Source organism: Ammospiza nelsoni, chromosome 4 (assembly GCF_027579445.1).
Source record: "Ammospiza nelsoni isolate bAmmNel1 chromosome 4, bAmmNel1.pri, whole genome shotgun sequence".
NCBI lineage: Eukaryota > Metazoa > Chordata > Aves > Passeriformes > Passerellidae > Ammospiza > Ammospiza nelsoni.
In genome coordinates, this window is record NC_080636.1 from 69,428,137 (window position 1) to 69,440,798 (window position 12,662).

Genomic DNA, 12,662 nt, shown 5'->3' on the forward strand with positions numbered 1-12,662 from the left:
AGTTTACATTAAAATAGTAAATAAAGCTACACAGTTTTGAATCAATTAATAATGCTCCCTACAAGGTCTGCTCCAATCTACAAAAAAAAAAAATTCTGGCACTTGCACAAGCAAGTACTTGCCTAAACTACTCTCCAAAATTAGACACATATGAGGATTGAGGAAAATAAAAGTCTAAATATCATTGAGTAACTAATAATGCATTTTTTCCAGAATGTGGATTTATGATTTTTAGTGGAAAATTTACACAAATTCTGTCCACTCAGGCACCCAAAAGTTTCACAGGTGTCTACAATTTGTCACAGAGGTATCGAAGTGACTAAACTACTGTGCCTGCAAATGCTCAGAGGTAGAAAAATTCTTTACTAGGCCAAATGTTTAGACTTGTTTCTTTACTCAAACTGTCTGAGACTTACAAATGGAGCATTATTAAAACCAAGTCTTCTGTGGTGCCTCATATTTTTGGCTCTGAGGACATCTACCACACACAAAAAGCACCAAGTCAAACAGCTCAGTTCCAGAATGGCCGGGGTTGTTGGGTACCTGCAAGGTGTAATCCTTGGTCAGAGTAGGGTCACCTGAAACAGGGTGCCCACGACTACATACTGCTGAGTTTTGAATCTCTCCAGAGATAGAGATGCCCCAACCTCTCTGGACAACCTGTGCCAATGCTTAATCACTGTCGAGTTTGAAGGAAAAAAAAAAAGTTTCCTGATGTTTAAACAGAACTTCTTGTGCATCCATTTGAGCCCACTGCCTCCTGTCCTTCAACAGAGAAGACTTTAGTTTGCCCATCTTTACTTGCCCACACTAGTATTTAAACAGATTGGTAAAACTGAGCCTCCTCTTCCTGAGGCTGAAATATTTCTTTACAGAGAGGGTGGTCAAGCACAGGAACAGGTTTCCTCAAGAGGTGGTCAATGCCTCAAGCCTGTCCTTGTTTAAGAGGCATTTGGCCAATGCCCTTAACAGCATGCTTCAGCTTTTGGTCAGCCCCGAAGCAGTCAGGCACTTGGACTAGATAATGTTTGTAGATGCCATGCATCCCAAACTATTCTACGATTCAATGATTCTATTTTATATATGCTCCACTTTCTTTAATCTGCACTTTTCTTTATGGCCCACAGCCATCCATAGTCACAAAAAGATTTGCTTTCACTGTTGCACAGTCTCACTTCTACAACAGTACCAGTTCAAATGCTTGTCCAGGAGTCCAAAAGCAGAGCTCTGTACCCTCCTCAGTCTCAAGGGATGTTGGGGAGGTCAAAACTCATATCCTTCACTCCCTAGGTGAGTGCCATAGCCATAAGACAGCATTACACATTGCAAACTTGACATGCATCATCTACCACAAAGGCAATTACTACACCTGTGGAGCTGTGTAACTGAAAATGAAGAAATTCATGCCCTAGTAAGTGGGCCGGTATAAAGGTACCAAATTGATTAGCATTCTCTCAGAAGAAAGAAGTTCTGAACACTGGACTCTGCTCCCCAAACTGGATTGGGTTGTATCCAGTAACTCCTACTGATTAATGCATGGTTTATGAGCTAGCATTCACACCAATTGCCTTCTGAAGACAGAGACCACAAACATTGAAACTAAGCAGTTTCCTCAGTGCTTTTAGCAGAATTCTTAGGAAGGGGCTGGAGGTCCCTAAAAGAGCTCTGCTCTGTTTCTGCTCAGTAATAGTTTGCAGAGACCTTTATTCTCAGTGCTCACATGCATTCAAAGACAAATATGAACAAGCACTCCTACTATTTATCATCCTATATGGAAAGATACCACATGCAGATTGTTCATTTGCCATGTTCCCACCTGATAAAAATCTTGAATAAACACTGGAGGGTTATCATTGATGTCCAAAACAAGGATGGTGAGTTCTGCTTCTGTTTGATGCACAGAATCTGAAACTATGATATGCAGCGTATACACAGCAGTTTCTTCAAAATCTAATGGTTCCACCACTATGATGACACCAGTATGCTGATCGATGGCAAATTTCATTTCAGGACTCTTATCATAAATAAAACCAAACTGAAGTGCTGGCCTGGAGTCTGCATCACTTGCTGACACTTGAGTCACTATAAAACCAGGCAGGGCATCTGAAACAATCATTTTGAGAATAAGTCAGAGTTAAAAGATAATGTTACCATTTCTGAAGATTTTGCCTATTTCAATATTGGATCTTGGATAGATTTAATTTTTCTGTATAGCTTATGGTATATTCCGACTTTGTGTATTACAATAATCACAGTATCCAGAAAAGCCATGGAAACAGTAGTGTATTTCTTCAAAGATATGCACTGTATCCCAATTTTAATTTGGATTTACTTTAGACTTTCCCAGATCCAGTGTAGTCATAACAGTTTTTTCACCAGGAGCAGGAACTTAGATGGTTTTCCACAAGCATTTACGTGACATGTATTTACTGAACAACGCCACAAGAATATTTAACTGAGGCATTAGACACACTGATCTGTGTAGAACCAGCAAATGCAATTCTGGAGCTTTTCCAAATGAAGAGAAGGCCACTAGAGAGAAACAAGGCCTTCAGACAGACCTACATGGCACAAAAATATGAAGAGATCAAGGTATAATCCTACAAGATTGAGAAACTGGATACAGACAGCTTTTGTCATGGGCCAATTTGACAGTACCAGAGATTGCAAACTGAACATATTAGTGATCATTTCATAAAGCCTGGAACTAACAGAAGCAAAACCATTTCTCATTTACATGCCTTGGGCATGAAGCCTCAAAAATACTGTGCCATGTCCTAAAGCAAGTTCTTATGTGGAATACAAAATATTAATTAAGTAACCTGTAGTTTAGAGCTGCTGTGCATCTATGAATTCTGTACTTGTCATTACCACTGGCAGGTAAACTTAGGAAAGACTAATATATCAGAAAAGACAAACTTGATATCATTTGTTAAGAGGAGTACTGTTGTTTATAATTTTTCTGCTGTGTATCTTAATGCATTCACTTGTAAGATGCCTGTATTTGAAAATTACAGGCCCAGGACTCAAGCTGTGCAGATTTGAGCTAATGTCACACAACACACAAGATGCATGCTGGGTTGAGAACTCAGGAGGTTCTGAGTCCTTCTCTTAATGATCATCAATTGGACTTAGCTATAGAGCTTATGTAACACTACATTCAAATTTATAGGAAGTATTTTTTCGTAACAGTGAAGTTCAAAACGTCTCATTTCTAGCAATGCTGGTTTTAACACCAAACATTTTTAGTGGAGAAGAGCAGAAATCAAAGACATACGAAGAATACAATAATGAAAATTAACAGATTCAAGTTGTATTTCTGCAGATTTTTCACTCCTTTTAAATAGCCTATGGTTTTATTCCAAACTATCCACAATATATAAAGATTAAAAATAATGACTCTGAGAATAAAAGCAGATCAAAATTTGCTTTGATATTTCAGCTTTAATATAATTTTTACTGCAGTTGTTTGGTTACACAAATCACCAAAAGCACTAAATCACTATCTGAGAATTCCTAGCCATAGGAGTTAGGAAGGAAACAGCTGTACATTCACACTTACTTTCTGGGACCTCGACTTCACCTAGTGGTTGTACAACTGGAGCATTGTCATTAACATCTAACACTTGTATCCTCACAATAGTTGTAGAAGAGAGTCTGGGGTTTCCTTTATCAGCAGCTTGTACAACCAACCTACAATTAAAGGAGGCACTAATTGTCACTTTTGATCAGAAATCACTGAATTATGCACCACTATTATAAGCACGGGAAGTTTTAAACCCAAAAAGAATAGTCACTTCTGTTCCTCACTGCAACTCTTAAATTCCATCTTTATTTCTTTCTGTAAGGTTGACTGTGCACCATTTTACGTTTTGGTTTTGCAGGAAAAATGTCCAGGAGATTCTACATGGAAAAAGAATAATAAAATCATACAAAGAAAAGGAAGTGTTTGTCTGTACTAATTTAATCCAGTTTCATACCAAATGTAAGTGGCTGAGCAACTCTTTCAAATAAGACACAGTTCTTCCATTGGTAATTCAGAGCAGGAATTAAAACCTTAGTACTAACTTATCATTTGCAACAACTTGACTCTCTTTGTTGTTTATAAAGGGGCAAAAGGGATGTGGAAATTGGAAAATACAAAAACATCCAAAATGGTATTCAGCCAGAATGCCTGCAGACACAGAGTAGCCCTTCAATTACATTATAAATGCAAGTGATAAAGTGAAAACCCTGAATACGTGCACCATTTGACAATGGCAAAGTTCCCACTGATTTTAATGGGATCAGAATCATGCTGTCAGATTAGAAGAGTTTTGACTTTAAACTTCCATTTCACATCTAAATAAGGATGGGTTGTGTATTCTGTAAACAACCTTTCCACAAAAAATGAAGCAAATAAATGGTGAACAGCAACATGATAAACATGGATAAAATGTTTACTCTTTATGGAAAGCAGCTTCTGAACAATAAAAAGCAAATGTAAACTGAGATTATTTGGAAGACTTTACCACTTCCTAGTGGGGGAGATTCCAGAAATGAATTCAAAATTAAATCTAACTCAAGAGGTGATCTTAAAAAGAAAAAAGAAAAAAAGGAAACAATGAGTTAGGCTAAAGGATATACAGGTCAAAGTTGAGCATCTTAATTAAATGTTTTATGTACTAACAACTGTTTTCATGTTGCACCACTTTTTTTTTTTTTTGCCTCCCCAAACCTCTTCTGAACATCTTATTTCTCCATCTTTCTTCTAAGTAACAATTAAAAAGTGTCAAAGAGATATTTTACTTCCTAAATGTTCACTTGACAATACAGAATGCCAAGGCTGTAACTCAAACTGTGGCTTACAGGATTTCCATTCCTTGACCACACCACCACTACTCTGGGTATCCTTGTGGTTTCTGATCCAACAGAAGATAACTTAAATTGCAGGCTAGTATTCAATCAGTGACCATGCATAATTCCATATAGAAAGTGTAGTTTTTCTAGAATGAAAATTGGTAGGTATACATATGGAAATATTTTACTAAAAATAATCACTTTCTAAGGTTTCAGGAAAAAAAGCCTCTCATAAAAACATTTTAGCCATGGCATTAAAATTAAGGTTCTGTCAACACTTTCATTATAAACCATGTTGTAAGGGACTTAGAACTTCTGGGGATGAAAATGTTCAATTCAGATATATAAACAACCCCTTGCAAATTGGAAAAAAACAGTAACATTTTGACATCAAACAGGAAATACTTTTGAAAGTTTCTTTTGCTATTCACTTTTCACCTAACAATGTCCAGATTAATAACTTGTTTTAGAGAGAAGGAATATGAAGCCACAGATTCCCTGAACAAACTGTCAAACTGACAGTCTAGAATTTTAACATAGATAGGGAAATAAATCAGGCTCCCACTTAAAGTGAGATATGAGAATTATTATGCTCCCATGTTGAACATTTCACCAACAGTAAACATCCTTCATTTGAAGGACTTAATCCAGGTGTTCTTTTAAAGTATTAGTTACAAATAAAATGCATTAAGTTTATGAAAATCAGGTTTGATGTATTTGATTCAGTGAAAAACTGAAAAAAATCCTCCAAAATAAGTGTCCTTTGTATTAAGTTAAAACAAAGTATTTTGGGGACATTCTTATCAAATCAGCCTGATACTAAAAAAACCCCCACATACTCTATCAATATTCTTGAATGTGGTTTTCTACAAGTTATTCTCATTCATAAGAATTCTTACTTATGAATTATGAGTTTAAAACTTTGAGGTCCCACAGGACAGGAAAACGTGCAAATATTTTAATTGATACCAGATGGGAAAAAAAAAATAATTTTTACTGACATATACACAGAAATACTACTTTTTGTGGAGACTGCAGTACTTAAAATCAGTCTGTTAATGAATCTTCATAGTAATATTTTCTCTTCAAGGCATTATTTATTTGCTTTCTGATTCCAACCATGGCGTGACCCATAAAGGAAATTTGTCATGTCCACTTGGCCATATTTATTCAGAGTTTCAGAAAAACTGGAAAAAGTTAATACTTAGTGCAGGACAGGTTATAGATAGAAATAGTTTAAAAAGAGTCTTTATCACATTATTGAATAGAAACTTTTAACTCTCTATCAAATAAAAATGAGAAAATATCCCTATTTCTTGGATTTGATTTGAGTGTTTTCACTGTGTCTTTATAAAGTACATTTCCAGAGAGGGAATGGTTGTATAGTTATTAATAAACTAAAATCCAGGAACTGTCATTGTTCCTATAGTGAATAATCACACTTAATCATACGTGTTGTCATTGATTAAACTAGACTATATTTCTTTCTCTAAATTTGGTAACTACACAAGAATCTATAGTACAAATAGGCAGCTTTAGAGCTGTTCTCAGTGCTGTCTGGCTTTCACCCAGGTTCTGTGGGTAATGGATATCAACAGGAAACTTTGAAATATGTAACATTAATATTCTCAAATTAGACTAGACAAAAAAAATACATTTTTATGGGAACCTTAAATACAAACCTGTAAGATGAAGCGTTTTCATAATCTAGGCCTGTATTAGTTGCTAGAATTCCTCGTGCTGAATCAATTAGAAATGTCGCATTTTCATTACCAGATACAATTGAGTATTCAGTTTCTCCATTCAGCCCACTGTCAAGGTCAGTTGCAAATACCTGTTTGTGAGCAAACCTGAGGCTTAATTAAAAACAGTAGAACATGATTTCAGAAGGAAAACCCTTATACTACAGTCAGATATTTCTGATTACTTTCCTTTCAACTGCAAGTATTTAAATAAATTATCTTTGTCCCCAGTTTGAGTGTTGTGTAAGGTCACAAAATCTGCTTGTGAACTGCAATGGGCTGCACATGAATGAATAATTTGAAATTCAGCTACATAAAGCATTAGGGCTGAATGCAATCATTTTACTATTAGGTTGCTGTTAGAATGCTCTCCCTGCTGAGCACATAAAAATGCACTTTTCTCAGTGGTACAGAACTGACCTTTAAAGTATTGCTGCTATGCAAACAGACAAAGGATAAAATAATTAAACTACTATATTTTCAGAGATTTCATAGAATAGTTCAATAATTACCTCTTAAAAATACCAACCAGAAAATGTAAAAAGGGCAGAGGCAATCTGTAAAGATTTGCCAACAGAATAAGGAACATTCAGCAGCAGTGAACAGGTTACTCAGAGTCCTCTTATTCTTTGAAGAGTCATCTTTGTATTTTTTTGTTGCTGAACAAGCATTATAATGAGTCTGGGATCCAAAACATAGCAGAGGCAACAAGTCAGATTGAATAAAAGAAACATAATAGAATGTATTCTGTCATAAAATTTTGATTACACATCTGGCTTGACTGCCTTTCAATTTTTCTCCATTCCTGGACATATGTTTCTCTGAATAGAATGTCCATCAGTTTCTAATCACTTTGCCCTGGAGGCATTTGTAGCTTTTCATTTATTTATTCTCTAGAGAGGGAATATCTTTAGTACCTAACATGACCCTCACCGTGACCTGACTTGCAATGCAAGAACACGTACTGAGGAAATTATATGTTCTTCTAGTCCAACTGATGTCTTCTTTTGCCTTAACACAGCCAGCTGGAAACATTTTGGGAGAATGGACCCATTCAGAGGAAGAAGTGTTTGCACATTTAAATTAAGACAAGCTGCTCTTTAGGCAGCAGATTTCAAATTGAACACTTGGGTTTGACTCTACTAGTCTGATGAGTAGAAAGTATTCTTTTTATTGCTATAGTCCTTTCAGTAGAGGCATTAATACAAGACCCAGCCTATATTGTAACCAGAACCACAGATTTGAATGGTATTTTTCAATTGCTTGAAGATAGAAACAGAATTTTTTTAAAAAGAGAATTTAAATTCCAGGTGCACAGTTGCCCAGAAGATACAGAATTCTCTTTCAGCTCAACAGACCTGATTGAATTATCTGATCTGAAATATAGTCTAGAAGAAAGAATCATGTAATATTTTAGATATCCAAGCAGACTAGTAGCAACACCAAGATCCTTACTCCCAGTTTTTAAGACAGAATGGTCCAAGACAGAGCTAACAGGATTGTAGTGATTAACAGATCAGCCAAACTTCTTTTGAACTACAGCACTGTGCTTGGGAAGATATACTTTCACTTACCTGTATGATGTCTGTTTTAGGACTCTGGCCTTCCCATACTGATGCTTTGTAATAGCTTTGCTCAAATTTAGGTGTATTGTCATTCACATCTTGAATCAAAACTGTCACTCCACAGAACACTGAACGGAAGCTATTTTCAGCCACAACTGTAAGATGTATTTTACATTTATCTTCATAATCAAGGTACTTTGGGTCTTTTACTGTGATTGTGCCTGGTTTATTATAAGAAGAAAAAAATCTCAAAATGTGACATACTCATTCAGGAAAAAACATGTACAAATGCAGTTATGTCCAAACATACATGGTCATGGTCACAGGACAGAATTCCAGCAAGCTTGCCATTGTGTCCTTTTTCTACCTACTATCACCCCAACATCCTAGGAACTGAATAAATCTTGGATAGCTAAATTTTTACCAACCACTGCTACAATGGCATTTTCCAAAAACTAAGCCAATTTGCTAGCAGAAGAATAGAGACAAAGTGTCTGCATGATGTTTCCTCCTCAGCACACGACAGTGAGACAGTCACATCAGGAGAGACTCTTGTCCTTCATCTGACAGTGGCTACATCTTGTCCTCCACCAAAATCCACATCAGGCAACAGCTGTAGCAATTTCTGTATCTGACTGACACACAGGCAAAACACTCACTCCTTCTGAAGCAGTGAGCCTCCTTCCCCTGAGCTGTTACTCCATCAAAAATAAACAAAGAATGAGATTTATTGAGATGACAAGCACAACTGGCCACCTCCACGTTAAACATGAAATGTTTTTGGAAATCCATAGACAGTTTCAGTGTTCTAGAAACATACTCATAATTCTCCATTACATCTAAGCATAAAACATACTTCATTTGTATATTAATTTTAATTAGAATTCAAATTCAGTTTTGCATGACTTTCAGTAATGATGTCATGAATCTTGTTATCCCAAACTTCGGCTATCTTAAGAATGTATCAACTGTGGCTCCCCAAACTAGTGCATTTTATTTTTTATTTTCTAGGATAAGTAAACATTAACTATTGTTTATAGACCTGTGTCTTGAACATAAAGATTTCAAAGGTGTTTTATTTTCAGCACAACACTTCAAAATATCACATTCTGTTTACAGAGATAAGAAAACAGACAGTGGTAGAAGAAATACATTTCCAGATGACAGAGAACAAACTGAAAGGCTCTAGTGAAGACTGAAACAAATAATCAGTTTATCAAGTTTGAGGTACACCACCTAGGAGGAACATGTGAAAGAACCAGAACATTCTTCAGAAGTGCACTTGAAGAAAAAACAGCGTAACAATCTTAAAATATGCAAATAAAAGGGGGGTTGCCTTTGTCTTAGGTCTACTCTTACTAGATTAAGAAGTAACAAGTTTAAAACATTTCAGCAAACATTCAGACAAATATGAATAAAAACTTTCCAATTGTCAAGACTTTTGCAGACTTTTGAGAGGGTTTGCAGAATCACTGTCCCTGATGGTTTTTAAGGACAGTACAAATTCCTGTCATATTTTGGCACAATCGATTCCCCTCCTGCATCGGAGGGACAGACTAGTTCATGTCTTTGAGTCATCTCCTACTCTTTCTACAACTCTACATCATAATAAAAAATTTGAAAATGGTATAGAGTCTTCTCCAAAGTGTGGTTAATTAACATCAGTGCTAGAAAAGGCAAGTAGAGCAGATCTTTGGCTGTTCAGAATATGAATTACAGACAGGGAAAAATTTTGGTACGGCTCATAATACTTCTGCTGTAGAAGCAAGAGGTAGAGAATTACTGGCGTCAAAATTATGTTATGCAAGCACTGCTCTTCAAAAGTCCTTAAAGGTTGAACTTCAACTAATTTTTTCTAAGAAACACAAGAAAGGCTTCAGAGGAAAAGAAACAGAAGAAACCACAATGGATCAAAGGTCTCAAAAGAAGGCTTGTGACATTCACTGCTATAGAAATTCCACTCCTGTTGGTGAAGACAGTGCTTATGAGACCCTTCAAAGCATCACATAACCATTTTTCAGCCCAGCTTGATAAAAAAAGAGAAAATACCATTTGAATTTTCTTTTTTTTTGAGGTGATATTGGAAAAGATCCACTTCCTCAGTAAAAAGCCTGTCTGGGTCTAAGATGTTCTTTAAGGCCAATCTCTCTAGTTTTATTTCAGTGAAATAAGAAAGACTTGAAAATCAAAAGTATGCACTTCAAGCACCCCTCATCTAAAAAAATTATTCTAGTGGTACGCCATTTGTTGCCTGGAGAAATCATGATAATCAGAGGTAAAGTCTTCAGAATCTCAGGGATAAAGCTATTTATTAAGGGTACAAGTATTTACACTGTTTCTGAGGAAAAGTGCTTACACTGTCTATATGCCATCCAAAAAAGAGAGACTGCAACTATTCAGAAGGCAAACATATTGCAGATGTTTAGGAGCTGAGAGGTAACCAGGGTAGCTGTGCCCTCTTAGGAGTCTTAGAGGAGAAAATATAAATGCACACGGGGAACACGTCACCCTCCTGCACCTGGAATTCCTGACAAAAGAGCAGGTGAAAGCAGAACTGCTGCAGAACACAAGTACAATCACAAAAAAAAATAAACAGGCTTGACTTTAAAACATGTTGATGTTTGCCTGAAACAAAGAGCATTAAAATCAACAAGAGTCTAATGCTTCTACTTTAGAAGTGTTTTGAAGGATTTTGTTTATTGAGTTTTTGGGAAACTGTATGATGAGAAACAAGTTAGAATCTCAGCTTGAATGACAAAGCAGTAGTTTATCAACTCCCAACACTTGGTGATCAAGAGTAAATCAGAACTGAGTGTTTTAAACAGGTATACTGGTGCTCAATTCCTTTTTACCTCAAGTCTACAATAGTGCCTGGATTTATTAATGACCTGCTCATTGCTACAGAATTATTACTAGGGAGTACTTTTACGATATCTAGCCCTTGATCTTGTGGTAGGAACTTGCTAATGCTCCAAAATACACACAGACACTCAAAACAAATTATAAAATGTACCTGTAACAGGGTGTATGGAAAATATTTCCTGGTCATTGAAGATGATATATTTTATGTCTTCTCCTGTAAATTTGTGTTCATAGGCTTCTACTGTTAGAAGTGATGTACCTATGGAAGCAATAAGACATTTTCATAGTGCTAACCTAGAAGGTTTTGTTCTAATATTATAGTGTTGATATAAATAGCAGAAACACAACTTCGTACTAGGTTAGGTGCTCATTCATTAGTTTAGTAGACAATAAGTCTCCATTATTTTTCCTATATAACAAATTCATAGACAAAGCACTGTCTATACCTTCTTCCTCAGTAAATTACACATCTGATAACAACTTTACCTGCCTAAATAAAATTATGAGATTTAACTTTTCCTAATTGCAAACTCACAGGAATCATTTTCTCTCTTACCTGAAGTCATATCTAATTCTTTTTTGGTTTGTGGTGCATCATGTCACCCACAAATAACAATGTTTATTTTTTTTTCTCCATTTATCAGGATTCAATTTGGCTTTTTAAACAGTACCTTAAATTAAATATCCTTCAGAATTTTAATTAGCCACCTTTTGATCAAGAGAAAGAAAAGATGAAACTATGTGCGTAGCTATGTGTCAATTCACAGATAATCCAAATTCCATTAAAAGACCAATAATTTAACATAGAATGCAGGAGACATGATTTAGAAATCCTGTTTGGAGTAAAATAAAAGGGGAAACGTGGAACTCAAATTATCCTGCTCAGAACCAACACATTTAACAAAAATATAGTAAATTCAAAAGGCATTATCACAACTTCCAAATAATTATTATTTTCAAGTGATTTTAAAAATTGTCTAGCATATATGGCCATTGATTTTAATGTTTTTAATTATTTAATTAAATTGTAATTGTTTCCATGCAGCTGTAATGGAACGAGGCATCATGAGCTCTTTCAAAATGCATTAGAGGTAACTAGTTATTTTATTGTATCACAAAGGTCATAGTCAGTGTTCGGGATGCCACAGGAAAAGACTTTAGTATAAAAAATGAGAGGAAACCTTGCTATTACAATAATCTGATACCTTTTTTACTTCAGCAGTTACATATTATATTTTAGAAACCAAAATTTTTCTATTAAGGGTTTACTATTTGCTTTCAAAATCTGTCTGCCGAAAGAAAAAGCATGCCAATTTTGACATGTGATTTTCTGTACTTGTCAATATACTTGTAAGATATTTACTAGAAAAGCTCTGGAATCAACATCTATCTGTTCAATATGTAAAGAGAGATATATGAATGCTGGCCTAGAGCTTTTTAGGAACTAAAAAAAGGGCCTGTAGGTTGAATTTTCATTGCCAAGCAACTTGGGTTTACTACAGAAAGCTGCAAGGACAATCATTCACACCATCCTCACAGCAGAGTTAGAGATAAAAAACCCCAAGGTCTGAAGAATATCCCTCTTTATCTTTTAACACTCTCCGCATCTTTTTGTTTGTTTGTGTGTTTAAGAATAAATACTATCAGAAACAAA

General features: G+C 35.6%; 1 protein-coding gene across 1 annotated transcript in view; it reads right to left on the reverse strand.

The window, feature by feature from the left end:
* The window catches only part of DCHS2 (dachsous cadherin-related 2), a 104,778-nt gene that overhangs the window by 5,924 nt on the left and 86,192 nt on the right, over positions 1-12,662 (reverse strand). The window contains exons 14-18 of the mRNA XM_059471223.1: positions 11,160-11,267; positions 8,156-8,367; positions 6,522-6,673; positions 3,563-3,693; positions 1,817-2,103 (exon numbers count right to left, since the gene is read on the reverse strand). Of these exons, the coding sequence (XP_059327206.1) occupies positions 1,817-2,103; positions 3,563-3,693; positions 6,522-6,673; positions 8,156-8,367; positions 11,160-11,267 (890 nt within the window). The remainder of the gene's footprint in view (positions 1-1,816; positions 2,104-3,562; positions 3,694-6,521; positions 6,674-8,155; positions 8,368-11,159; positions 11,268-12,662) is intronic.